The sequence below is a fragment of the Lepus europaeus genome, chromosome 1, assembly GCF_033115175.1.
Source record: "Lepus europaeus isolate LE1 chromosome 1, mLepTim1.pri, whole genome shotgun sequence".
In the NCBI taxonomy this organism is placed as follows: domain Eukaryota; kingdom Metazoa; phylum Chordata; class Mammalia; order Lagomorpha; family Leporidae; genus Lepus; species Lepus europaeus.
The window spans coordinates 19,798,261-19,825,695 of NC_084827.1; the positions used below are offsets into that span (position 1 = coordinate 19,798,261).

Here is a 27,435-nt window from a genome sequence, read left to right on the forward strand (position 1 = left end):
AGCCGGTAAAGTTTTGAACCCAGGCATTCCAACATGGGATGCAGGAGTTCCAAGCAGGATCTTAACAGCTATGCCAAACACCCTCCCCCAAAACTGGTTTTTGAGTCGAATGTGTGTGGAGAGCAAGGTGGAAAAACACCCAGGTGACTCCCAAGTTTCTGGCCCGTGCAGCTGAATGACATGAGGAATGTTCCGGAAAGATTGGACTCTGTGAGATGAGGGGGTTGAAGGGGAAAGGACCACTCCTTTCTCTTCCCTTCCAACAAACAGGCACCCCCAGCGTCGGGCACCAGCTGTGTGTGAGGAGCACATGAGATGCCCCTGTGGCCGGGCCCACGAGAGGCCTGGGGTCGGCACACCCCTGTGTTTGAATGTGGGCCCATCATGTAGCATTGGGTGGCTTTGGCCTCAGGACCTACATTCTGAGCCCGGGTTTCTTCAGCTAATCCTGCGCCCACCTCACAGGGCTGTTCTGGAGATGAAGTGAGAAAGGGCCCATGAATACTCAGCACCCAGAGCCCAGAGCGGCTGGGCTGGAGACCTGGAAATGCATCCACACACACAGACGGCGGGCAGCAAACCCTCGGAGAAAGCCCTCAGTGCAAGTGTGAGATGGGGCGAGAGGTGGGAGGAAGAGCCTGCTCCGAGTGCTGGGCGCAGTGCCTGGCACCCAACTGGCCTGCAGGGCTCACAAGTGCCGGGGTGCTTAATAGAACGCAGCACCTTCCGTGGGTTTGCCAGTCACGGAAGGGGCAGGGACAGCATCACACTCATCACCCACTCGCTCCTTCCTGCAGCCACCCTGTATCAAGTGGGATTGTCATCGGGGGCCGAAGACACAGGGTTGGTAAAAGGGAACTTCTGTCCTCAGGAGCTTCCTGCGGGGCCTGGGGGCAGGGTCCAGAGCAAGGAGGGGAGGGTCCCTCCTTCCCTGAGCAGGAAGAGAAGCAGCTTAAAGGGTGAGGAGGTGGGGAGGGGGTGGTTACCAGCTGCAGCCACAAGTGTTTTGGGTCTTTCCTGGTGCACCTGCCACCATGCGCCACAATGCCTGGGGACCGGCATGGGGTAGCCAGGCCCACAGAGCAAGGCGAGTCCTGGTCCTGCTCAGCCTCTCGGGTGCTCCTGAACTGAGGCACTGGCACCCACAGAAGGGCCTCCTGGCCAGGAGTTGTCTGGCGGCAGAGGCCAGATCAGAACAGTGAATGCAGCCAGGGCCGTATGGAGGCTGGGTTGCTGAGCCAGGGAGGGGGCCAGGCAGCTTCCTGTTGGCCAAGAGGACTGGGGGACACAGGAGGCTGAGAGGAGGGGTTGGAGTGGATGGTGTGGAGTGGGCACACTGCTGAGTCACACCGGTGGAGGGCCTGGCAGTGAGCCTCCTGGGTCTCGGCCTGGAAGAGTAGGTGTTAGCCTGGGGCAAGAGAGAGCCACAGAAAGGCACAAACCGCAGCCGGGCACAGTGCGTTCAGGGTGCCCCTCCTCCAGCTGCAGCCCAGAGGATGGGCTGGAGGGAGCTGGCCTGGGCCAGGGGGGCCTAGTGGAGGCAGCTGGTCCAGGAGTCCAGGCCCAGGCAAGCTCAGGGCTACAGGTGGGGGGTAGCGCAGGCCCAGTCTGATCCAGACACTGAGGTCAGGCTGAACTGGAACTAGCCGCCTAGAGCAGTCTTCTAAGACTTGGAGTCCTCCCCACCCCCGTACTAGCCACCAACCCTCTAGCTAAGGACCAAGCCCTCATCCCCAAGCTGCCGTCGCAGCTTGGTTCTTCCAAGCATTCGGCCAACAGCCCAGATCTTGCCCAAGCCCGGGCCCGTCCTCCGGGGATGGCGATCCAGCCTCCGCCCGCCCGGGACCGCAGTGTCGAGAGGCTGGAAGGCCGCCAGCCTGGGGCGCGCACTCACAAGCAACAGCGGAGCCTCTGCGACAGCCGTACTTTATTTGGAGTTTTCTACCCAGGCAGCTCCCAGATGAGCCGCAGACATGTGCAAAAGTCCCCCCAGAAAGCTGGGCCTCGCAGTGTGTAAAAAAGGCCCCCCATGGGGCAGAGCTGTGCAACCGTAAAAAAAAAAAAAAAAGGAAAAAGAAAAAACGGAGAGAGAAATCAGTCCCCTGGGAAGCCAGGCTGGGCGGGGTGTGCATCGCTCGCTCGGGGCAGTCCACGTGCTCTCGCTCCGGGTCTGTTTTCTTCTCTGATTGTGCTTTCTTTTCCAAGTCCTTCCACGCTGGGGGTGTGGCCACCAGGGGGGCCAGACACAATCCTCAGAGGCAGGCCTCCCCCCTCCCCGTCCACCCGGGGCCAGCAGTGTGGTTGAAGGGTGACATCTGTCACACACACAGACACCTCCAACAACGCGCTCACCCCTGGGCCTCAGCCTCGCCTGGGGACTCAGGGCTGGCCCAACCCCCTGTCCAGCCTTTGTCCCCGGGCCTGGCCCCAGTCTGCCCTCATGCCACGTTCAAGAGCAGCAGGGTGGGGAGGCTGAGCCGTTCGCTGCACACCCAGGGCAGGCGTTGGCAGTGTGTTATTCCACGCGTGTGCATCTGGGTGTGGCGTGTGTGTGTGTGTATGTGTAGTGTGTGTCTGGCCGGAGGAGGGGGCGGAGGCTGGGGGAGGCACTTCTGGGATTAGGGCACATTGACTTTGAAGGGGCTTCCGGGCACGCTCTCGTCGCCCCACTTGACGATGAGGATGTAGTCCCCTTTCTCCTTGACAGTGTAGGTGACGTTGTACACCCGGTTCCCCATATGTTTCACGTACACCTCCTCGCAGGGCGTCTTGGGCCCGTGCACACCCACCATCATCATGTTGGTGCCTGGAGAGGAGGCAGAGGGACACACTCACGCTGGGCCCCCGCAGCCCGCACCCTGCTCCTGGCTGCTGCTTGCTCCCACCCCCAGCCCCTGCACGCACGAGCCCACCCCAAGAGAGCACGTTCTCTCCCCCCTCAGGCCTGCCTGCTTTGCTGCAGTCCACGGTGAAGGAATTCTTCTGACCCACAAAGGCCTGGGACAGCCCGGGGCCCCGCGTCACCACCTTGCTGGCATCCGAGGAGAACTTGGGGATGGAGCTGTAGCTGGAGCCACGGCTTGAGGACGACTTGGTCACGGTCTCCACCAGAACCGTGGATGTTTCGTGAAGGCTGTGGCCTCCAGACAGCCGGGGACCTGCGGGGCAGGGCAGGGTGGGCACGAGCCTGTGAGAGGGGCTCCCTGCCCCTCCCCAGGCAGTGGACCCCCAGCCAAGCACTGACAGCCCCGAGGGACTCAGTCCCAGGCCACACAGCCTGCACCAGGCGCCTGCCTCCCATCCTCCGGCCGAACGCCTGCCTGAGCTACCAGCTGCAATGTACTCTCTCAGCCCTAGGTCTTGGGCCTGTGATGGCTCCGTCTCTCAAACCTTTAGGCTCTGTCTGCAAACTCAAGTAGCTCAGAGTGAAGGATCCATGCTACACAAAGGAACACACACCCAGGGCAGCGGACAACCTCAGCTAACTATTCACTGTCTCTTCTTGGAAGCAAGAAGTGTGGGAAGCCAGGAGGGAGTAAGGTTAAACGCTAGCCCGGGGAGCCACTTCCAGTAAAAGATGGTTAACCAAGTGGTAGACAACGAAAGAAGAGACTGGATTTCTGAAGATGACTAGCCGTGAGCCGGCAGACAGTGGAACCAAGCCCACCTCTGTCCCGGGGAACTTGGCCATGATGTCTGGGGGCAGGCTATGACGGGGGTGTGGACAGCCACTGAAGTTGTCCAGGCTACACTGGCTGCAGGCTGGGATGGATGGACTTCTTCCACCCTGGCCACTCACCTGTGACCTTGGCCTTGAAGGGGCTGCCCACGATGTGCTGGGGGCCACCATACTTGATGGCAATGAGGTAGTTTCCAGGGGCCATGGGAGTGTAAGTGACCACGTGGCCCTCGGGACACTCCCGACAGTCCAGCTGCACCTTGGAGGGGCCGTCAATGGTGACAGACAAGGCCCCTGAGCCGGCGTTCAGGGTGTTCACGATGAATTCTGATGACACACCTGGGGACCAGAGGGAGGAAGGCTGTAGGCAGGCAGGGCTTGCAGCCCACAGCAGGCACCTTGGGCAGCTCTGTGAGCACTGACCCCACCTGCAGGGAAAAGCAATACAGGACTGGTGGCTGAGCACATGCAAATCCATCCATGTCCCCTGCACTCACCAGTGGTGCCTCCCTCGAGGCCAGGACCATAGGCTGACACCAGGCCTGGGTCCCCAGCCTGGCTCTGCTCCCCAACACGGATCTTGAAGGGACTTCCGGGGATGTGAGCTCCGTTGAACTTGACATCGATCGAGTGGACCCCATTCTCATGGGGGATGAAGCGGATGGTATGCTTGTCTGTGGGCAGAGGGTTGGTGGGTGAGCCTCCTCCTCCCCTACCCCTCCCCAGAAGGTCCTGGCCTGGCAAGGGTGACAGGGGCAGGGCCAGCTCACCACTGTCTAGCTCGGACACGTAGCACTCCTCCACGGCCCCCGAGGGTGTGTGCACCCTAGCATCAATCACGCCCCGTGCACCGTTGAGCTGCACCGCGAAGGACGCCGGCTGATTCACCTTGAGCCCCGTCTCCTGCAATGGCCAGAGAGAGAGGATGCTCAGACCCCCAGAAGGGCCAGGGCTAAAGCTGTCTTCCCTGTGCCCAATGCTGCTCTCACTGTTAGCACAGCCTGGCCCCTGCCTGCCAGCCCAGGTAGCCAGAGAGGAGGCAGAAGCTGGTCTGCAGGCCTCTATATCCACCTGCTGTGAGGAGGGCACCGGCCTAACTGTGCTGGGGATGGTGTGAGATGAGAGCTGACGTGCCCCTATCCTGGCCAAGGAAGGCGAGCAGAGTTGGTCAATGGTGTGGAAGCAAGTGCTCGATGGTGCTTGTGGACTGCAGTGCCTGGAGCTCAGAGAGGAAGGTGCAGACTGGCCTGGGGACGCTTCCAGGAGGAGGCGGACCAATGTTGTGCGCGTTCCCATGGGCCAGAATACAAGGAAGATACCAGCTGAAAACCGGCAGCGGCAGAACGCCAAGCAGCCCCGGCGGCCGGGAGAGGACGCAGGCTGTGAAGGCCACACGCGCTCACGGCAGAGGAGCCCTCGGCCCGCCCGATTTACTATTTTGTACTGATTTTCTATTCCTAGCCTCATAAACATGGGCTCTACTGCTGAGAACCTACAGAAGGAGAGGACAAACTCTGTCTCGAGAAACGACAGGTGGCAGTAAGGACACAGAGACGACCCCGGTAAAAGGCAGAGACCAGGCATGAGTGAGTGGGTGCCAGGCGAGCAGCAGGGACTGAGTCTCCCCCAGGGCTCCCATCTGGCTGTACAGGCAGCGACAGAGAGGGGCCTTAGCTGGCTGGCCCTCCAAGAAGCACGGCTAAATCCCTGTGCTAAGTCACACACCTGGAGGCTGGTGACCGTGAGACGGCGTGCGTCGTCCGAGAGGGAGGCCACGGGCACCACAAAGGGGCTGTCCGGGATGTGCTCGTCGTTGAACTTGATGGAGACCTCGTAGTCACCTGGGGAAGAGGCCAGTCAACATGAGCCCTGGGACGGGAGGTGGGCACAGAACCACCCCCATCTCCACCTTATCCCCAGGACTGGGCCAGGTATTAGCTCTGGAGACAGACCACATTCCCAGGGGTCTCAGGGTGGAAGGAGAAAGGGCAGGGACCCCAGCTGAGGGTCCCAGGTATCTTCTGCCTGGCCAGTGAGCAGACACCCAGTCTGGAAGGTGAGGTAGGCCCAGCCTCCACTGCCCGCTCCCCCCAGTGTGGACACCAACCTGGTTCCTGGACCACATAGGAGACACCACAGGAGCCATCTTTGCGATCCTCAAATGCGATCTCCGCCTTGCTGGGGCCCTCCACAGCGATGGACAGGCCCCCGGCACCGGCCTCTCGGGTCCAGATGCTGAACTCGGCTGGATTTGGGGGAGCAAGGCAGGAGTGGTCCCTGAGTACCAGCACCCCTCACTGGCCACCCTGACCCCGTGCCCCCTCCCGGCCCCTTCCCCTCACCTGGCACGCCGGCCACACCTCGCTCCAGCCCTGTGCCTCCGGCCCGCACCTTGTGGGCTCCACCTTCACCCAGCGGCCCTACGGTGAACTGAAAGGGGCTGCCGGGCACGTGCTGACCGCGGTACTTGACAGTGACCGTGTGGGGGCCCATCTCCTGGGGCACAAAGCGCACGCTGTATGCGCTGTCCTCCCCCTCAACGATCTCTGCGGCCTCCGTCTTGCCCGATGGGCTGGTCACCTGTGCTGTCATGTCCTGAGAGCTGGCCTCACCTGCAGGGTGGCAGGGGACGGGGAGGGGTGTCAGGGCGGCAGTGGGGCTACTCCTGGCTCCAGCCCTTTCCTTCCCCTCCAGACCAGGCACGGCTGTCTGGGCCCAGGTGACCCCACCCCACCTCCGTGTCTCTGGGGAGGAAGGGCCAGCCCCAGCCCAGCATGGCTCTGCTCACCCTCCTGCTGCCGCGTGATGCTGCCGAAGGAGCCCAGGCGTTCCCGGCCCAGGAAGTCCCCGAAGACAGCGGGGAAGGGGTCCCCGCCGACCTGGGTGGACTCCTCCACCCGCACCTCACGCTTGGTCTCCCCGCCCCGCGTCTTGCTGATTTCCGTGCGTTCCGTGCGAGTGTACGTGTGGCTGCTGCGTGTGAAGGTGCGGGTCAGGCGCTCCTGGGCGGACACCATCTGGAACCAGTTGCCTGGGGGGACGCCAGTGAGCCAGGGTGAGAGGAGGGGCGCAGTGAGCAGGCAAGACCCAGACTCTGGGCCAGGCCCCTCTCCTCCAGCCCGCCCCGCCCCGCCCAGACCCTCCGTGGCTCGCACCTGGGATCTTGAGGTTGAGGTCACAGGTGCTGCCGATGGTGGCGATGGACGGCGCCTGCCTACGCCGGGTGATGCTTTCCTTCATACGGCCCTCACCAGTAACCTTGACCGTGAAGGGGCTCCCTGGAGTGGGAGGATGGGTGGGTCAGACCCCTGGAGCACCGCCCCCTCACCCCCGCCAGCTGCTGCCCCCTTGCACCGCCTCGGCCCACAGCCTCACCCGGCACATGCTTGTCCGCAAACTTGATGTTGATGATGTAGGTGCCAGGCTCGGTGGGGCAGTAGGTGACTTTGCACGTGCCATCCTCCATGTCCTCACAGTTGATGTCCACCTTGCTGGGGCCCTCAATACTCAGTCCCAGGCCCCCGTAACCTGGGAGGAAAATGAGGGACACGTCTCCCTCAGCTCCGTGCCACCCATGCCGCTTTGCTCTCCCTGCCCCGAAGGGCAGGACCCGCCCAGAATGGGCACCCAGTGCGTATTGTAACCTCTGATGCAAATGGCTCAGTGGGAGGCAGAGGGTCGAACCAAGCACTGCTCAAGAGGGCCATGGGTCAGGCAGTCCGGGAGTTTCCCTAAGGCCTCTCGGATCCCAGCAGGTGAGGGAGAGGCTAAGCTTCCTCTGAACCGTGAGACCTGGCCTGGGGACACTAACCTTCCACTGAATGGGCGGGGACTGGGAGTCCCAATAGGAGTGGGCCAGGAAGTTCTGGGAGGAGCCTGTGGCTAGGGGGTGCCAGGCAGGCAGGCAGGACAAGAGCCCTCCGGAGGAGGGAGGGGGCAGAGAAGTACCTGCGTTCCGCGTGTCCACGATGAACTCTGACACCTGGAAGGTCTGGCCCTCCGACAGGCCCTTGCCCCAGACGCGCACCTTGCTGGCGTCCCCAATCTCAGACGGCCCCACCAGGATCTTGAAGGGGCTGTTGGTGACATGCTTGCCACTCTTGCGCACGCTGACCACGTGCTCCCCGACCTCCTTGGGGGTGAAGGAGATCCCTGTGGGGAGCGGGTGTCAGGCGGAGCGTCCCGCTGGGGCCTCCGTCCCCAAGAGGCACGCACACAGTCCCCGCCCTGGGCCTGTGCTCACCGATGTGCCGGTTGGGCAGCCGCTTCAGCAGGCAGGGCTCCTCGTTGCCCGATGGGGCCCGGATGCTGGCGGTCAGCTGGCTCAGGTCGCTCTCGGTGATCTTCAGCGACACATCCGTGGAGGTGCCCACATTCAGCTGGGACGTCCTCATCGAGTCGTCCCCTGTTGGGGTGGAGGGGAGATTGGGGCATTGGGCTTTGTGACTCCAGGTCAGACCCTGCTGGACTCAACCTGGGAAGGCCCTTCCCCTTGGGGGGGGGGGCGGCTCAGAGCTGCACTGGCTAAATTCCTACAGGAAGCTCTGTGTGTATTCCAATCCCGGATCGCCTGGTGTCACAGAAGCAAAGCACTAGACTGGGCCACACAGACCCCTTCCTCGCTGTGTGGCTCCAGTCGAGCCACTCAGCCCTGAGGGACAGGTCCCCTCATCTGTCCAAAGGCTCCGCGACACCCTAACTCTCAGGGGTGCCTTCACCGAGGAGGTGAGATGACACATTTTAAAGTGTAGAAGTGGGTATGTTTCCTGCCTGCGGTGGAGACTGGCGCGTTCCTTGCATTTACCCCCTCCTCCACCCCGAGGGGCCTCTCCCCAGCTCCCCTGAACATGGCACATCACACGTGTCCGCACGCACGCCCCACCTGTGATCTTGGCGGTGAAGGGGCTCCCCGGGATGTGCTTGTCGTCAAAGCGCACGATGATGCTGTAGTCCCCAGGCGCCGTGGGCAGGTAGGACACAGTGCAGGTGCCGTCCTTGTTGTCCTTGCACGTGATCTCTGCCTTGGATGGGCCCTCCACAGCCAGCGACAGACCCCCTGGAGGTGGAGGTGGGGCTGAGGTCAGAGGTCCTGCCTTGGCCCCTGCACCTGGCTCGGGCCTCGCCCCACCCCCCTGTCTGCAGCCCCCTCACCTTCCCCAGCATCTTTGGTGACAATGGTGAAGGTGGCCGGCTTGTTGACCATGCCATGGCTCAGGCCTGGCCCATAGGCACTGACGTGGCGGCTGTTGATGGCGTCCACATAGAACTGCAGGGGGCTCCCTGAGTGGGGAAGGGGGGTTGAGTCAGCAGTAGAGTCAGGGGCTGCCTGGGCCCCCACTGGGCACCTGCATCTCCCAGCAGCCTCCCTGTTGAGCTAAGCTCCTCAGCACCTCCGTGGTGTCTGTACACAGCAGGTGCTTGATTAACTACTTGTTCCCAGGAGGAAGGCAGAGTTGAAGCCACTGTGGTTCCCGTCCACCCCGCACCACCAGGCTGGCCCAACTCACCGGGGATGTGGTTGCCGTCGTACTTGATCCCCATGTGGTGCAGGCCCTTCTCGGTGGGCGCATACCTCACCGTGATGGTGCCGTCCTTGTTGTCGGTGATGTTGGGCCGGGCTGTCTTCCCGGACGGCATCCGCACCTCCCCTGTGGGGCACACATAGCTACACGGGGGCCCTGGTTTCCTAGCACAACCCTCTGCTGTCCCAGACCATGTTCCTGGGTGGCTCTGCTGCTACCCCAGAGGCTGGGCACCTGCCGGGAGCAGTGGGATGAAGCTGCCCTGGGAGGCAGACAGCTCGAGCCTGAGTTCCAGCTCTGCCCCACTTGCTGTGTGACCCTGGCTGGCTCCCTTCCTCTCTTTCAACCCCGGTTTTCATCTCTAGGTCAAGGGGTTGGGCCTGAAAGAGGGTCTCTGCCCTCTGAGCCCTCGTGCCTGGGGCCCCAGGGCCCTACCTGTGAGCTCCCCTTTCTGCACCGTGAAGGGGATGACCAGGTTGAAGGGCCTCAGCATGGACTCCAGGGGCTCCACGGGCACAACTGGCTCCTCCGTGGCCTGCAGGGGGTGAGAGCAGACGGTCAGTGGCTGGGGAGGGCCTGGGCCCAAAGTTGGAGAGAGCGAGGAAAAAAGATGGTTAATGGTGAAACCAGAACAGCCTGCAGAAAAGGTGCATCCAGCTACAGGAGAGGGGGTGCCATGTCCTGCTCGGGGCTCCCTCTGTCCAGCCTGACTCCTGCCTGTTCCCCAAGAGACCCCCACACCAAGCCCCAGCCTGCGGAGAGACAGGAGGAAGAAACGAAGGAAGGGCAGGAGAAGGAGGCGAGGTGCGCCAGTACCCAGTGCGGGGGGCAGGTGCCGGGCCTGGGAGGGGCGCAGGGCTGGCGCAGCTGCAGCACCTCGGAGGGCTCCTCCACATGAGGCAGGGGATCACACGCCTGGAGAGGCAAGGCACGGGGGGCACAGGATGTGGCCGACTCAGCGCAGCCCTGGGTGGGCACCCCAGCTGCTCCGCCCTCTGGAGGGCCTCCCCCTCCTGCAGGGCTGCCCATGGGGACAGTGGGGCTGAGGGTCAGACAGTTCTGTCACAAAGCTGATGGCCTGGGCTACACTCAGCGCCCCCTATGGGACGCTGTGGGGAATTCAGGGAGCACTGGGGCCCAGGGAACCAGCAGGGATCCCTTGGTCCCTCCCCTCCCGCCACGCCCAGCTCTGCAGCCTCCCCGGAACTTACCAGCACGTGGAAGGGGCTGTTGGGGATGTGCTCGCCCCCGAAGCGGATGGTGATGACGTACTTGCCCGGCTCGGGCGCTGTGTAGTAGATGTCGAAGGTGCCGTCGTGGTTCTCGACCACGTCCACGTCGAGCTCTGCCCCGTCCGGGGTAGACACTGTGCACGTCACCTTCCCCTTGCCCGCTGCCTTGGCGTCCACCGTGATCACGGTCTCCTCCCCGATCTGGATGCGGGGCCCCAGACAGGCACCTGCCATGCAGCAGAGCCAGGTCAGGGGCTGTGGGTCCCCAGGCCCAGCTTGGCCCCTTCCCAGCTGCCCTCTAGCACCTCAGCCCCTAGCAAGAAGAGGAGAGGAAGGGACTCACCCAGGCCGTGGCCTCCAATGGACACTGGAAATAGAGAAGAGTGTGAGGCCGTGCCGCGCTCAGGTCGGGGGGTGGGAAGGGGAGCCAGGGGAGGTGGGGGGTGAGGGGCAAGGGTGGGCTCCCTGCATGGCGTTCCCCTGGGGCTGGGTGGTAGGCAGGGCAGGGGCTGTGGGGCGGGTGCTCACCTGTGACGAGGCACTTGCTGGCATCCCCAGTGGGCAGGGCATGGATGCGGAAGGGTGAGTAGGGGATCTCGTCGCCGCCATACTTGATGGTGATGGTGTAGCGGCCACTCATGTCAGGCAGGTAGGACACGGTGTACGTGCCATCCCCGTTGTCCCGGATGTTGGCCTTCTTGGGCTTACCCTCAGGGTCCTGGGGCCGGGTGAGGAGGGGAGGAAGCAGAGGTCAAGTTCTGTCTATGCCCAGAGCCCGGCTAGCGGGTGGACTGGGTGTGGACTCACCAGGATCTGGACAGTGAGCAGCCCTTCACCGGCATCCCGGGCATCGATGGTGAACTCCACGGGCAGGCTGGCTGGGATGCCGGCGGCGTTGAGGCCAGGGCCGCTGGCCCGCACCTTGCTGGCGTCGTGGGCTGGCAGCACCTTGATCTTGAAGGGGCTGGGGGTGGTGGAAAGGGATGGATTGTGTTGGCTGGAGCATGACGAGGCTCAGGGAGATGGGCAGGGCTGTCCCCACAGCCCAGCAGTGACCCAGCAGAGCCCACTCCATAGCTCAGCCACAGAGCTGGGAACGCGAGGCTGGTCCTCACCTGCGTGGCACCTCCTGGTCGGCGTACTTGACTGCTACCGTGTAGGGCCCGTCCGTGGCGGGGGTGTAGTGGACAGTGTGGGTGCCATCCCCATTGTCACGCACCTCCACAGGCTCAGCCACACCTGTGCAGGGGGAGCAGGGTCAGCAGGGCCTCCTGGATCCCAGCCCCCCTCCCCGCACCCTGCCCCAGACGTTCTGTACCTGTGGGTCCCAGCACGGCCACCTGCAGGGGGGCCCGGCCAGCCTGACTGCAGTCCACGGTGAAGGTCTGGGGGACGCGGGCCCGGACGCCGGCACCCAGTCCTGGCCCTGAGCACTTCACCTTCCCAGGGTCTACCACATCCTTCACCGGCACCCGGAACGGGCTCCCTACAAGGAGGACATCAGCCCTCACCCAGCTGCTGGGGTGGGGCCCCTGACACCCAGGCACCGCACAGGAGGCAGGCAGGTGCCCGCAGCGCTCGGCAACTTGCTAAGAAGGCACAAACGAGGATCAGTGAGCTTGGCCACAGACGGAGGCTGGGCAAACCTTGCTCGGCTGGGTCATGGGTAAGGAAGAGGCCTTCCTGAATTAGGGACATGCTAAAAGTGGAATGTGGCTTAAAAAATAAAATGCAGTTTTGACACTGTGGCTGATATGATAAACAAATATGGAAATGAGACCAAGAGGACAAACGTCCAGTCTTGGTGACAGTAATTGAAGACACGTGAACCTCAGCGCTGGACCCGCAGGAGTCCAGAGGTGTTCTCTGATGACAAGGAGAACGAGGGGGGCACCAGACTGTCCCCACAGGGCCGGCGAGAGTGGCCCGGACTGTGTCTGAGTGACCGGGCCCACAGTGAATGGACCAAGGCCTGGGGCTCCAGATGGGCCCCCCGCACACCTGGGATGGGCCGCCCCCCGAAGGTGATGTTGACGTCGTAGTCGCCAGCGGTGAAGGGGATGTACTCCACGGTGCAGCTGCCATCCTTGTTGTCCTTGCAGGACATCTTGGCTTCCGAGGGGCCCTCGATGGCCAGGCCGAGGCCTCCGGTGCCGGCGCCCCTGCAGGACGAGGGCAGCCTCCCTCAGCCTGGAGGGAGGAGCAGGGAAGGGGGCGGGGCCCCTCTGCGACGCTGAGGGGAGCTTGGCTTGGGGGTGGGGCACCCAGAGAGGGGCGAACAAGGTCAAGTGGCCAGGCTGAGGGCATCAGAGGCTCAAGTCAGGCTTGGGCCAAGGGGAAGGTACCTGGTCTCCACCGTGAAGCGGTTGGCCTTGTTGACCAAGCCACCCTCCAGCCCTGGCCCGTAGGCCCGGACCCGGGTGGGGTCACAGCCCTCAGTCACGCCCACGCGGAAGGGGCTCTTGGGCACAGGCACGTCGTCATACAGGACCTCCACCAGATGCACACCTGGAGGCGAGCGCCAGAGTCAGCCATGGAGGGCAACTCCCCCAGCCCCGGCCCCCGCCGCCCTGAGCGTGCCCCTCACCCTCTTCATAGGCCGTGTACTGCACGCGGTAGGTGCCGTCTCCGTTGTCGGTCAGGTAGGTGTCGGTCTTGGCGCCAGAGGGGTTGAGCACCCGAGCCGTGATGTGGTTGCCACCCGTGGCTGTCAGGGACCTTGCGTCCACCGTGAACTCAGTGGTCACCTCCCGCAGGACACCTGGATCCCAGGGCAGGCGTGCTCAGCGTGGCCCGGGGGCAGCCTGCCCACAGCGGGTCCCTCTCTCTGCAGCCCTGGGAGCTGTGAGCCGTCTCCTATAGCCTCTGCCCTTGCTGCCCTCACCGCTCTCCGTCCACTCCAGGCATCCCAGCAGGCTGTGGGCCCTTGAGGCAGGCCTGCCCACCCCCTGCTGGTGCCTCCCTAAGATCCCCCACAGATCTCTTGCTGCCCCCTTTGTCCAAAGCTCTCCCTCGGTATGCGCTGGAGCAGGTGGGCGGAGCCTCTCTGGAAGAGGGACCCTTAAACTGATGAATGAAAGGATCTCCCCAGAAAAATGCTTTCTCACTCGCTCAGTGGTCTCCCTGGGGTAGCTGGGGCCCCTAAGGACTGGACTGCCTTCACCCCAGCCCTCGGCTCTGTTCCTCCCCTGACCCTCCACTTCAGGCTCTGTCTCACTCACCGTGCGGCTCCACGCCAGGCCCTGAGACCTTGACACCGCTCGTGTCGACGGCGGGCTGCACGTGGACGCGGGTGGGGAATTTGGGCACGGGGTGGCCCCCATACTTGATGGTGATGGTGTAGGTGCCGGGGAAGGCCGGGCTGTAGGTGATGTGGTAGGTGCCGTCGGCATTGTTGTGGATCAGCACCTCGGCCTTGACCCCGGCGTCCGACAGGATCTCGATGGTCAGCTCGGCCTCGCCCGCCTCCGAGCAGTCCACAGTGAAGGTGGCTGCCTCGCCAGCCTTGCCACGCTCCAGGCCTGGCCCACTGGCCCGCACCTTGCTTGGGTCGAACACGGGCCGGATGGTGGCCTTGAAGGGTGAACCGGGGATGTGGGCCTCGGCAAACAGGATGTTGATGGTGTACTCGCCCGGCTCCGTGGGCAGGTAGCTGACGGCACACGAGCCGTCGCCGTTGTCCTGGCACTCAATCTTGGCCTCGCAGGGGCCCTCCACGGTCAGCCCCAGGCCACCCGTGCCGGCACCCTTGGTGTCGATGGAGAAGGGCGCAGGGGAGCCTACCAGCCCACCTGTGAGACCGGGGCCATAAGCACAGACCTAGGGGGAGAAGCAGGTGTCTGGGTTCCTTACTCCAGGTCTCTCCCTATCCCCGCCCCCCACCCCCACCACCAGGAGCTACAGCAGACCAAGGACACGACAGGTCCAGGAGGGGATACAAAGGTGGAGAGGTGAGACGATCTGTCCTGGGTAGTGAACCTGGGACTTAAGCCCCGGATCTGATTCCAAGGCCAGGCTCTTAATAGCTAAATTATCTCCAAGGCAAGTCCTGGTGTGGGGAAGGCCTTGGTCCTGGGTCCCTGTGGCCTCTGTCCCGTAACTCATCCACGACCGACAACTCCCAGCTGCCACCAGCCCCCGGCCTCCTCACCTTCGAGGGGTCAGGGGGCAGGACACCTTCCACAGCAAAGGGACTGCCAGGCACTGGGTGGCCGTCGTAAGTGATGTCCACCTTGTAGGGCCCCTCCTCAGGGGGCATGTAGCGCACGGCCTGGGCTTCAGCTCCTCCCACCGGCTCCAGCTTGCAGGGGATGGGCCGTCGGGAGGGTGAGGTCATCCGCACGTCCAGCTGGCCCTGACCACCAGCTCCTCGTGTGTTCACGGAGAAGGCCTGCTCCTGCCCCACAGCCACCTCTGCGTGGAGGACAGGGGACACCATGAGCAGAGACTCCACCCACCCCACCCCCCAATGCCCAGGGAAGCTCTGTGCCCCACTTACTGCTGTTGAGGCCTTGAACTTTGACTTTGCTGAGGTCCAGTGGAGGTGCTACATTCACCACAAAAGGGCTCTTGGGGACAGGGTCCCCACCATAGGTCACTGTCACTGCCATGTTGCCCTATAGGGGACAACAGGAGGTCAGAGCTGGTGGCTCAGGCACGGCCTGCAGCATCCCCTTGGCTGGGGTGGAGAACCCCAGGAGAGTGGATGAGAGGCAGGGAAGGGCCAGGGACCATGAGGTTGGAGGAGGGACCCTGGGGACCCGGGCCAGCCAAGGGGAGGGGGCCAGGCAGGGGGTGCACACCTGCTGGACAGCGGTATACTTGACAGTGTAGGAGTAGTCGTGGTTGTCTATGATTTCAAAGTCCTTCACGGCCTCACCCTTGGCCGCCCCAGCGAAGTGCACGTCCAGCTTAGCCTTGCCGGCTCCCTTGGTCAGCACCGTGAAGTGAGTGGGCTTGCCGACTTCCACACCTGCAGAGTGCACCCAGAGACAGCGGTGAGGGGCCGGCAACCTGCCACCTAGCCGCAACCTGCCACCGGCCACAGCCCCTGCCCAGATACCCACCTGTGCGGTTCAGCCCAGGGCCCTCAGCCTTGACCTTGCTGGCATCGTGGGACGGGTCCACCTTGATGTGGAAGGGGCTGGCCGGGATCTCCTAGTGGGGGAAAAGGCGTGGTCAGGGCTCTAGGACGGGACCACCCCCGCCTGTGCTGGGCTACATGCTGGGTGGGGATGCCCAGGGGACACAGAGTGGACAGGGCAGCCTCAAGGAGCCCCCTTGGTTTCCTCTGCAGCTCGCTGCCTGCACCCCGGAAGTACTCCATCCACATCTGTGGGATGCTACTTCCCTGCCCCAGATGACAGCACCTGGGAGACGCGGGGCGAGGACTGAGGTACCTGGTTGGCAAACAGCACCATGATGGTGTAGTGGCCGGCCCCGGGGGGCGTGTACTTGACGGTGAAGGTGTCGTTGTCATTCTTGATGATATCAAAGTCAATGTCAGCTTCTGCGGGGCCCACCACACCTGGGGCACACTTGATGCCAATGCTCACATCACCTGAGGGGGGAAGCGGGCAGAGGCCGTGAGTGGGGGCTCAACGGCTCCCCCCACCTCACAGGCCCCACTCAGATCCGTGCGGGCTGGGCTCATCGCACCTTGCCCAGCCTCGCTGCAGTCCACGGTGAAGTAGGTGGGCTCATTGGCCTTGAGCCCAGTCTTCTCCACGCCGGGGCCGTACACCTTCACCCGCTCGGGGTGACTGCCTTCTCCCACGTTCACCTGCAGGGAGGGGTCAGTGCTCAGCCTGGTGCTCCTCAGCTGGGTCAGTGTGTGCCTCCTCCAGGGGGCATTCGTGGGAAGAGGGGGGGAGGGTGTGGGGGTGGGGCTGGGAGGACGCACCCGGAAGGGGCTCTTGGGCACGTTGACGCCGCCCCAGGAGATGATGATGGTGTGCTTGATTGGCTTGGTGGGCACGTAGGAGCACCGGAAAGTTCCGTCGCCATTGGGGATCACCTTGATGTCGATGGGGCAGCCGTCTGCGTCCTGTGGGCATCACCCAGGCAAGGTTTACGGCAGCGGCCTCCTGAGAGCACCCCAGAGCGCCCTCTGCTGGCCTTGGCTGGACCAGGCGCCCCAGCATGTGAGCCCAGTGAGCCCCGTGCTGGTGGCCAAGGCCCACCCTGGAAACTAGGAGACCTGGCTGGAGGCCTGCTGTGTGGCCTGCCCTCCCACATCTGAAATGTACTGGTCAGGGGGAAATAATAAGCCTTTTAAAGAGGGATCATCCTCATAGTTTCAAGAACACATCCCTTAACCTCTAGGTACTCAATGGACACTGAGAAGCTGGCTGGGGAAACCAACATTTTAGTTAATGAAGCCCTGCTTGGTTGTCCCCCTGTGAGTAGGAGCAATGTGTTTTGTCGTAAGAAAATACGACATTTAGAGCTGCTCCCAAGAGAAGCAGCCCTGCCTCTCTGTGGTGCTACAACTGCCAAGGGGCAGCAGAGGCTGGGCCATGTCCCACCTGGGCATAAAGCTTCAAGTCTCCCTTGCCAGCTGTGCGGGCATCGATGGTGAACTCGGCCGGCTTGTCCACGATGCAGCCGGTGGGCTCCAGGCCGGGCCCGAAGGCCTTCACCTGTGTGGGGCAGAGAGGAGGGCCGGGTTGGAGCGGGGAGGAGGCCAGCCGGCCCCACGCTAGTGCAGTACAGGAGCCGGGCCTCACCTTGTCCGGGAAGCAGTCAGGCGGGGCTGGCTGGATGTGGGCGATGAAGGGCGAGTCACGGATGTCCTCGTCGTCACAGATGACATGCACGGCGTACTCCCCCGGCTCCGTGGGCCAATACCGCACGTCACAGGAGCCGTCTCCCTTATCGTCACACTCAATCTTGGCTTGCGAGGGTCCCTCGATGGAGAAGCCTACGGGGAAATGGAGATGGTCAGGGGGCACAAGAGGCCTCCTGGACATGCAGGCAGGTCCCCCACCCCTCCCCCCAGCTCCCACCCCAGGTGCCCCCACATCCCACACCCCGCCACTTACCCAGCGTCCCCACCTCCGTGCCAATAGCTTCCACCACAAAGTCGGCTGACTTGCCCACTTGGCCAGTCTCCAAACCGGGACCCCAGGCCCGCACCTTCTGCGTGCCTGCCTCTGGGCTCACCTGGACTTCAAAGGGACTGGGCCAGAGAGGAGCTGGTGTCAGTGCCAGGAAGCACCCCCCACCCCCAGAGCTCACCCTCCTCCACACCGCCCCCCACCATGGCCTGGATGGGAAGAGGGCTGGGGAGGAGAGCGCTCACCTGCGGGGGATGGCGTAGCCACCCCACGTGATGGTCACCACGTACTTCCCAGGCACCACGGGGTAGTATTCACACTCAAACACGCCGTCCCCGGCCTCACGCACCTTCACCGGCTCCTCCGTGCCCTCTGAGGACAAGGCGGCGGGGAGGGTGGGGGTCAACACTGTGAGTCCCCACTGCTCAAGCACCTCCAGGACTGCCACCCGTGGGCAGGGACCATGGTGTCAGCCCGGGGCTTGACAGCCCAGAGAAGCATGGGGAAGGGCGACTCATTTCCAACTTGCTGATGGGGAAGCTGAGGCAGCTGGAGATCAGGTGCTCAACACCCCCCTCTGCCTTGCCCCTTCCTCAGGGTCAGGGCCCTGGTCCCATCATGCCACACCACATTTCAGAACCACGCCCGCATTTCCTCTCCCTGCACCACCCCCAGGGCACTCACTTGGACCCTTGACCGTGACCTTGAGCTCCCCGCTGCCAGCACCCTTGGTGAACACCTTGAAGTCAGCCACCTCTTTCACGCGCACACCCTTGGGCTGCAGGCCCCGCCCAGTGGCACGGCAGGCATTGGGGTTACACGCTGCAAGGAGGAGAGAGGAATGGGGGTACTGCGGGGGCCCTGGCCAGAGCCTCCGCCTCTCCCCACTCTCCCCAGCAAAGTTCTCCTGAGCCCTCACAGGCACAGGCCATGGCCTCATGCAACCCTGCCCTGTGCTCTCTCATGTCCCCCACTCAGCAGGGCTGCTGGGAGCCATGCCGGACAGGCAGCTGGCTGCAGCCAGTGCCGCTTGGGACAGAGGCACAGCAGAACCTGCGCTGAGACAGCCAGGGGAGGACTCATGCTCACACCATGACCATCCACCAGGGCCTTCTCGGAGCTACCACAGCAACCTCCGGAACTGGTCATGCCCCAAGCATTCCACGGTACCAGGGACAAGAGCTATTCCGTAGCACACAGGTAGTGCATGGACACAGCCTGCTACAGAAGAGCGAGCCAGGCTTCGCCAGTGGCCGCAGGCAAAAGAACAGGGCCCTCAGCCTGGCCCGGAGCACAGAACACAGCACGGAGCCCCTGGGGTGCCACCAAACAGCCAATGAAAGAGGCATCACCCAGGTCCTCCAGGAGCACAGGCACTTAGACCACCAGGCATACCACAGGAAACAGGCAAGGGCTCGGCGCCTCGGGCCTGCCACAGACTGTGGACAAGGGTGCGGCACCCAGGGCCTGCCACGGGACACAGGCGATGGCATGGAACCTCGATTTTTATCACAGAAATCACCAGACGAGTGGCAAGGAAACCAGAGCTGCCACACAGCACGACATGGACATGAGACCTGGGGCCCGTCACAGAAGGCCACGGAAGGGGCGGTTCCACACTGCCTGGGCCATGCCACACAGCGCTGGGGAGGCCAGTCAGCTATGGCCAAGGCCAGCCCCGCCTCCACCGCAAGTACTAACGTGGTGCCACTTTCTTGGCCTGGTGGGTGATGGGCACAGAGGGGGTGGGCGGCAGCAAGGGTACTGAGTGCAGGGAGAGAAGCAAGTGGGGAGTCACCAAGTAAGTCCTCACCCACGTGGCCCTGTCATCCCCCCAGCTCTCCCATGGTGGCCCCTGTCCAGTCCCCTCCCCTCACTGATCCGTGCTGCCCACCCCACCCCTGTGGGTGCAGTGTTCCATCTCCCATAGGTCTTCAGCCCCGGAACGTGGTGGTAATTCTCTCAGCGGAGGGTTCACTTGAGGATGGATGAAGGGCCCCTACCTTCTGCCACGTGGACCGGGAAAGGACTGCGGGTGATGGGGGCGCCGGCAAAGGCCACGTGCACCGTGTGTGGCCCCTCCATCACAGGCCTGTAGGTGCAGCGGAACGTGCTGTCGCCCTTGTCCTCCAGGGCCACCTCCACCGTGTCCCGACGGCCCTGGGGGTCCACGATCACCACAGCAACATCGCCAGTGCCCGCCCCTGCAGGGGATGAAGGCAGTGAGCGCCCACTCCAGCTGCCGGGGCTGACAGGTCCTGAGACCACCGGGCCCCGGCTCGCCCCACACTGGCAGGGGCTGCCTTTCCCAACACCCCCGGGGGCCCATCCCCACCTGCCGTGTAGATGTCGAAGTAGGTGGGCTTATTGGCCACATTGCCCACAGGTTCCAGGCCGGGGCCACGGGCTGACACCTTGTTGGCGTCCCCCAGGGCCATGCCCACGTTCACCTCAAAGGGGCTGCGCTCGATGTTCTGGCCGGCAAAGAGCACGGTCACCTGCGGGTCAAGGGTCAAGTGTCACAGGTCAGGGGATCAAGTGTCAGCTGGGAGACAGCAGCTCCGATGGGGAGCAGGCTGAGAGTGGGGTCATGGATGTGAGGGGCAGGGTGGTCTCCGGGAGATACCTTGTGTAACCCAGCGACCTTGGGCACGTAGGAGACAGCGTAGGTGCGGTCCTTGTCGTTGTTGGGAACGACCTTGGCCTGTGAGGATGGGAAAAGGTTGACAGCCACAGGGATCACAGTGTTTCCTGAGTCCCCAGCCCTGTGTGACCCCCACAGCGACACCTACGTCGGCCTCCATAGCACAGACAGTGGCTCTGGGAGCCACCTCTCGGCCAGGCCCCCCGGGGGCCCATGGCTCTGGTTCCAGCCCCAGGCGAGTCCCACTGTCCCACAGGCCTCTGCCCACCTCTTCCGTGTGGCCCTCGGGGTCCTCAATGTAGACCAGCACCTCGCCCAGGCCGGCGTCCGCTGTCTGCACGGTGAAGTGTGCGGGCTGCAGCACGGTGTTGCCCTGCGGCTCGATGCCTGGGGGGGCAGAGGCAGAGCCTGGCTCACTCAGGGCGCCCTCTGCAGGCCAGGCGGCCGGCAGGGAGGGCTGGCAGGGGCTCGGCACATACCAGGCCCGTAGGCGAAGGCCTTCTTGGGGTTCAGCTGCTTGGAGCGGACAGGGGCTCCAGGTTTGAGCTTGGCCTTGGGGAACTGGGACAGGTAGGTCATGACCGAATGCTCGTCCACGTTGGGGTCCACGATCTCCTCGGGCGCAATGACCTGTCACAGGGGGACAGCTGGTACATACGAGGCGCCTTCCTAACCCGGCATCTTAGCCCGGTCTCCTTGGAGAGCTGGCCTCCCGCAACCCTCCTGTACCCCACCCACTGCACCCCATCTGCGAGTGTACCTGGGGCACTCCGAGCCAGTCGTCCGCCTGCTGCATGGCCTCCCGGGCGTTCTGCACGGGCTGGTTGGGGTCCCAGGCCTCCCAGTCGGGGCAGAGGCCTGGAGAGATATGGAGGGAGAGGACGGTCAGGGGAAACTGGGCAGCCAGAACTCAGAGCATCTGCTCCCCTGGTGTCCTTAGCAGCCGGGGGGCTCGCACGCCTCCCTTCCCATCCGGCTCTCGGCTCCTGACGGGCCAGGTTCTCGGAGCTGTGACCATTGGCTGAGCCGCCCATCACTGTGCAGAGGCACGGCAGCCCTCCCTGCCAACAATGAGGTCTTTCTACCCCAGCTGATGCAGGCTGGCACCAGCCCCGCCAGCCGGCCTCCTGCCTGCCTAGGGCCCAGCACAGACCCCTGAACACTGGAAACCCCATGAGGGCATCACCCCCAGTCCCAGGCCCCTCTGGCCTCATTCAAAATGCCTCAAGGGTAAGCAGAGGTCAGAGTCTCTGTCCCACCTCTGTCTGACTACAAGGTGTCCTCACAGCTACCCTGGGTTCCAGAGCCCTAAGCACTTCCCACGCCAGGCCTTAGGACCAAGGCTCCCTCTCCCTAAGTGGCCACTTGGGGAAACTGAGGCATCAAGGGGCCTGCTGGGAGAAGATGCTTTCTCCACACGGCCATCGAGAGGCCAGCCTCAGGAAGCAAGGGAGACGGCCTGAGGTCTCGGTAAAGGGGTGCGGGGCTGGGGGACGCTTGCTAGGGCCATCGCTGGAGGGGGCGATGTGCGCCGATGGGGAGGGGGCGGCTGAAAGGATGGAATCCATGACTGGCTGGAACAGCTGAGCTCACCGCTGGCAGCCACGCCGGCCGTGGGCACCGGTTCAGCAGCTGGGAATGCTTCCCAGGCAGCGGGCCCCCCCCTCCCAGGCCTGCTCCCCGGCTGACCCCTGGGTGGGGGAGGATTCCCCCGAGGGGCTGTGGCTCCCTGGAGGTGGGGCTGCCCATCCCAGCGAGGAAGGAGAGAGGAGGAACGCTCAGGAGATGAGGTCAGAAAGGGCGCTGGACATGGCAGGGCTCGGGGGGTGGAGGGGGCGGAGGGGGGCTCTTGCCTGTGCTGCCTTAGTTTTCTCAGGGCCCGAGTCTGCCCCGCAGGACCAGGTCATGGCCTACAGCCAGAAAGGGCAAGGCCGGGTCACATCAACCTCAGCCCACATCATCCTGAGCTCAATCTCTTCCCAAAGCTGTCCTGGGGTCTCACCACACACAGCCTTCCTGGAGTCTACCTCCTGGCTGTCCTGCTACCCATCCTGCCTGGGACAAACGGTGCCTGGGAGGCAAAGCACAAAGTCCATGGAGTAAGCAGGCAAGGCCCTGGGCTCCAGGTGCAGTTCTGCCACAGGTAAGCTCTCTGCTCTTGGCCACGGCCCCGGTCCCCCTTGGACTTCGCTGTGCTTATCTATAAACTAAGGGATCCTAGACCTTGCCTGTCGCTGCCGAAGCTGGCCTACCCTTCAGGGAGTCACTTTCAGCTGGAAGAGGGGCAAGCCCCACAGGAGGTCACGACCCCAGGTGCTGCACTGGGCCTCTGCACACCAGCGTGTTGGGACAGGCCTGCCGGCCCACTCACCAGGAGCACAGTTGTCCACCAGGGCACCCAGAGCTTTGCCGTCCTGCCAGTCTCGGTTGAAGTTGGTGATGGGCAGCTGGGGCACCTTGTTCTGGATCCAGCCCAGCAGGCGCTGCTTGGGCGTCTGTTTGCGGGCGTCCTCATCGTCCTCATCCTCCCACATGGGCATGGAGATGGAGTAGTGCAGGATCAGGGTCCAGATCAGCCCCAGGATGAGCTTCAAGTTCCCATCCACAATGGCCTTGCTGTCTGCAGAGCACAGGAGATACCAGGCTCAGGAGGGCCTCCCTCTCCACCCAGCCCTCTCCACCCAGCCCCCCAAGGCGGCCTGCACATACATTGCCCACCTTGAGAACAAAGCTCCTTCTCTCTCTGACCCCACAGCAGGTCCCGTCACCTCTACTCTGGCACCTGAGGCTGGCTCCTACCTATGCAGTTATCTGTGTGTGTTTGTCCCTTCTGGTTCGGTGTGGCTACCTTATGGAGGTATCTATGACGTACAACAAACCTCACAAATTCGAGTATAATTCGATCAGCTTTGACAACGGGCATACCCATGAAGCCATCACCATAACTGAGAGTTATAAACCCATCCATCACCCACCACGGTTTCCTGGACACACCCCTTTATAATCCCTCCCTCCCTCCTGCCTGTCCTGGTACCCCCTCCCCAGGCAACAACTGGTCTGCTCTCTGTGGCAATAGGTTGGTTCCCATTTGCTAGAGCTGGGTCTCAGTGCAATCACAGAGGATACACTGTTCTGGATTGTCCTGGCTTCTTTTTGCTCTAGAAACTGGGTTTTCTGTTTCTACGCTGGGAGCCCAGAACTTGGTAGAGTCTCAGCAAATGCTGGTTGAATGAATACTGTGAAAACTGCCACGGGGAAGACCAGGCAGATCTGGCCTGTTTCACCCTGGAGGCCAGAAAGGGCTTTTGGAGCAAAGCACTTCTGGGAGGAGGCTTAGAAGTGTCAAGTGCTGGGGGCCAGCGGCACCTCCTAAGAGCCAGGGGACCCAAGTCTCAGAGGCTGAGACACGCTGTGCCCATCGCCTTTGGGGAACCTTGAGGAAGGTTCCCCCGAGATTAGTGGACCTCACTCCCCTCTAACAGCCAGAGGGTAACCTCCAGGAGTGGGTGGGGCCAGTGTGGATCTCTGGAACCAGCTCAGTTGTAAGGGACAAAGCCTGGAGCCTGCTTCTACGAGGCTGGGAGGGGGCAGAAAGCTCATCTTGTTTACTGATGTTGCCTGGGAGATGGGAGAGGGTGGGGCATGAGGCTCCCCCTTACACATCCTTTCTTCTCCCCCTCCTCCAGATCTTGGGGTGGGGGGTGGGGGGTGCCAGGAGACCAAGGGCCTGGGGAACTCCGGCATCCCCCACCCCAGCCCCACCTGCCAGGAAGAGCGAATGGGGGTCTGCCTGGCCCTGGGCCTGGGGCTCTGACTCCTGGGCGAGCGGGCGCACACACACCCCGTCCTGATTCATCCTTCCTTCCCCAGCTGCGCCCAGCCCACCCCTTTCCCCTGGCTCCACTGCAGCACAATGGTTTGGCAGCTCCCGGATTCCATGACACACTCACTGCCGGCCTCCCGGTGCTTTCTGCTTTCACTCTCTGTCACACGCGCGCACACACACACACACACACAGGTCCACGGCACTTTCACACGAGCTGGTGACCTGGGGCCCGCCCCCGACAGCCTCCCCAGCTGAGGCTCACGCACCCAGAAGGGCTTCTCATAACCCTGGGAGGGAGCCCGTGAGGCTGCTGGGGTCGGTGGGTCAGGGGTGTCATTCATATTTGCTGGAGACAGGGCTCGCTCCCCAGCAACTGGCCAGGGGCCAGACAGCAAGTGGTCCTGGCTTTGGGGTAGCAGACTGGCCGGCAGGCCAGGGCCCAGAGCTCCACTCTGGGAGCAGTGACCTTCCTCCTCCTCCTCCTTCCCTTCAGAGGCCAGGCAGGGGAGAGGAGCTCAACCCCAGCTTCTTCCCCGGGTGATAAACCTCAAGCCACCATGTCTCCGCCTGCCTGGGGATACCCCCAAAGGAGTGGGAGGGGCCGGAGAGCCAGCCCCAGAGGCCACCCCAGGCTTCAAGTGGAGGGGAGGAGGCTGGGCTGAGGGAGGTGCTGGGACAGCTGCTGCCCCCTCCGGCCCCTCCCTCGGCTGTTGGCTCCAGGAGGAGGAATAGCAACTGCGGAACAGCTGCAGGACAGAGCTGCTGCTAGGCCTCTTTGTTCGGAGGGGCTGAGGGGGCAGAGGGGGCCTGCACAGGGCTTGGGGGGAAAGAAGGGCATGCGGCTCTTTTAACCCAGTCCTACAGGTGGACCTCGCAGTTCCCAGCTGCTCCCCCGCCTGACTGCCCTTCCCAGGCCAAGAGAAGGGGGGGGGGCCTTTTTGACCCCCTCCCAGGTGTCCAGAGGCTTGATATCAGTCCTGAGACAAGGCAGGGGGTGGGGGGAGGCAGCCCCTTCCCACCACTCACTGGGGCAGGGGGAGCTACAGGCCGCCATACGCCCCTCCTGCGGGCAGTGGGCCGCTGCCCCTCCCTGCAGCCTGGCCCAGGCCAGCGCCAGCGGCTGAACTGCTGACAGCTTATCTCACCAGGGAGCCAGCCACTTGGCCCAAATGGGGCCGGCTCCCCTTCCTCTCCCTGGAGGAGCCCAGGGAGCCTTCCTCCCACCCCCAAAGCAGCACTGGCTTCTTCCCCCTCGTCTCAGAGCCGGCCCCTCTACTGCTGAGCCAAGGGGGCTGGAGGCTCCGCCGTGGGGGAGGGGAGAGGTGCACGGGGGTGGGGGGGAGGATGAGGCCCGGAGAGGGGCTGCATGCAGCCCCCGCAGCCGGCAGGGAGGGAAGGCGGAGCAGTTCGCTAAAGCGCTTGGCTTGGAGGAGGCCTCTGGCTGTCCCCTAGAGACCCCACCTGGGATCCTCAGTCCAGCCTTTCAGATGCTAGCGTGCAGGGGGTGCCTGCCCCTCCTGTCGCCGCCCTCACTCCACCCCCACCCCTGCCCTCGGGCTTGTCCTTCGGGAAAGCTCAGAGACATCTGCTGTGTCACGGAGACAGGGCTATTTCCAGGCCAGTGCAGGCGGCTGGGGGGGGGGCAGTATTGGGACAGGACGAGGTAAGGCCTAGGGAGGGGACGGGACACAAGGCGAAAGGCCCCGAGCTGACCTCAGCTGCTAATTCCGGAGGCCCAGAGATGGCCCTGCTGGGAGAGTGGGGGTGGCCAGACGCCCACTTCTCTGGAGAAATCTTTGGGGCAGCCTGTGGGGGGGGGCCCACCTGGCCCCACGTGAAGCTCCCCTCCTGGAGCCCTGGGCTGTGCCCTTTGCTGTCAATCATAGCAGGGCTCTTAAGAGAGGGTCACAGGAGCAGGGCCTTGCCCAGCCCATGCCGGGCGGAGGAGACGGGCGGCCGCTGGCCACTCAGAGCCCACGCAGGGCTGCGGGGCTTCCCGGCCTAGAGCGCCTCCCCACCCCCACCCCCACCGACACACCTTCCAAATCTGGTTACACTCAGTGACTTCCTCCCTTCCCCGGGCCCTCCCCTCCGCCCCGCAGCCGACCGCCAGGGCAGCCAATCCCTGGCTTCGGGGTGGGCTGGACGGGCAGGAGCCCCCTCCCCGGCAGGCTGCAGCCCGGGGAGGGCAGGCAGGGGTTAAGGCTCCCAGCCCTCGCTCCGGGCCTTTTTAGGTTTCTGAGGCCGGAGCCCAGCCGCTGAGCACCCCGTGCTGAGCCCTGGCGTGCGGGGGGCCTCCCGCGGCTCTCCCAGACGTGGTGGGGACCTGTCCCGAGCCCGCTCCTCCGGTGCGGAGGACCTGGCAAACTAGGCAGCCATTTGCTTTGTTGAGGAGGGACGCCCCCAGGGCTCAGCCCCGGGCCCCGGCCCCGGGCTCTCTCCTGCGTGGGCGGGGCTGCCCCCGGGGAAGGGAAGCGGGCAAGGGTGCGCATGGGGCGCTTGCGAGCTGTGCACTCAGCTGAGGTGAGGTCTGGACCCCCAGGGACACCCCGAGAGCGCTGTGGAGGCGAGGCAGTGCCCGCCGGTCGGGGCCGCCCCCCGTATCCTGTCCCAGCGGCCAGCACCCGCGTCCCTGGCCCCCGGGACAGCCCCCTCCCCCCGCGCCTGTGCCCCCGCACTGACCGATGGACACGAGCTTGATGTGCTCGCGCTCCAGGAACTCGAGGGCCACGGACACGTTCTCCAGCTTCATCTGGCGGAAATTGGGGCGCGGGTGGAACTTGCGGTACATGCGCTTCTGGCTGAGCACCTCGAGCAGCGCGATGAGCCGCAGCCCGTCGCTGAGGTCGCGCTGCAGGTCGGTCAGCCGCTTGCCCACGCACTTGAGGTGCTCGTTGCACCAGCGCGTGAACGTGTTCTGCTGGATCTTTTTCCACGGCGCGTCCTCCGCCAGGTCCTTCTCGGTGGACGGCATCTCGTCCGCCTCGTCGCCCAGGCCGAAGCCGGCGGGATCCGCGTAGCCGCTGTTGTTCATCATGCTGGCTGGCTGGGGTGCGCTGTCGGGGCGCTGTCGGGCGCTACGCTCCTCTCCAAGTTCTCGGCCGGCCTCCTCGGCTGCTCGGGGCCGCTCTCTCTAGCTCTCTCCCTCCGGGGGCGGAGCGGTGCTGGGGAAGTGCGGGCCGGGCCGGGCCGGGGGGTTTAAGAAGCCCGCGGCCCCCGCTCCACGTCAGAGCGCCGGCCTCCCAGGAATGCCGCCCGGGCCGCGGTGGGGGCCGCGCGCGCCCCGCGGCCCCGCCCCCGCGCGCCCCTCCCCCGCGCGCCGCCCCTCGGCCCGGGCCGCGCGGGCGGACTGACGGACGGGCGGGGGCGGGGCGACAGCGCCCCACCCGCGCGCGACGCCCCCCCCCTCCCCGGGGGGGCCCCCCCCCCCGCACCGTAGGTCGGGCCCGAAAGGCCCCCGCGGGGACTGAAGAG

General features: G+C 64.0%; 1 protein-coding gene across 2 annotated transcripts; it reads right to left on the reverse strand.

Annotated features, from left to right (window-relative positions):
* Window positions 1–1,908: 1,908 nt before the first annotated feature.
* Window positions 1,909–27,182, reverse strand: FLNC (filamin C). 2 transcript variants are annotated; one of them, XM_062202449.1, is made up of 48 exons: window positions 26,644–27,182; window positions 22,507–22,755; window positions 20,896–20,993; window positions 20,615–20,765; window positions 20,404–20,522; window positions 20,118–20,195; window positions 19,827–19,989; window positions 19,495–19,695; window positions 18,176–18,313; window positions 17,737–17,863; window positions 17,477–17,613; window positions 17,162–17,355; window positions 16,961–17,074; window positions 16,336–16,479; window positions 16,092–16,215; window positions 15,833–15,993; window positions 15,500–15,590; window positions 15,236–15,405; window positions 14,932–15,049; window positions 14,584–14,846; window positions 13,655–14,252; window positions 13,021–13,194; window positions 12,779–12,941; window positions 12,435–12,595; window positions 11,752–11,919; window positions 11,549–11,672; window positions 11,241–11,397; window positions 10,962–11,151; window positions 10,777–10,800; window positions 10,413–10,660; window positions 10,018–10,116; window positions 9,637–9,736; window positions 9,187–9,327; window positions 8,831–8,959; window positions 8,562–8,735; window positions 7,923–8,084; window positions 7,628–7,831; window positions 7,055–7,207; window positions 6,835–6,957; window positions 6,468–6,710; window positions 6,022–6,291; window positions 5,787–5,924; window positions 5,405–5,520; window positions 4,450–4,582; window positions 4,177–4,353; window positions 3,800–4,018; window positions 2,949–3,158; window positions 1,909–2,806 (listed from the first exon to the last, which is right to left on the reverse strand). In XM_062202449.1, exons 1-48 carry the CDS (start codon window positions 26,996–26,998, stop codon window positions 2,619–2,621), a joined length of 8,181 nt encoding a protein of 2,726 aa, XP_062058433.1. In that variant the 5' UTR covers window positions 26,999–27,182; the 3' UTR covers window positions 1,909–2,618. The 2 variants fall into 2 exon arrangements, with proteins under 2 accessions (XP_062058433.1, XP_062058474.1); XM_062202490.1 differs by lacking the exon at window positions 10,018–10,116 and having other exon boundaries at window positions 26,644–27,181.
* Between the last annotated feature and the right edge of the window lie 253 nt (window positions 27,183–27,435).

Bases quoted from the DNA above. Each gene is read 5' to 3' on its own strand.
- FLNC (XM_062202449.1), bottom strand. From the start codon at position 26,998: ATGATGAACAACAGCGGCTACGCGGATCCCGCCGGCTTCGGCCTGGGC. The intron at 17,614-17,736 runs GTGAGCGCTCTC...TCTCTGGCCCAG, and splicing joins GGCTACGCCATCCCCCGCAG to TCCCTTTGAAGTCCAGGTGA. The intron at 14,253-14,583 runs GTGAGGAGGCCG...TTCTCCCCCTAG, and splicing joins TGCCCCCTGACCCCTCGAAG to GTCTGTGCTTATGGCCCCGG.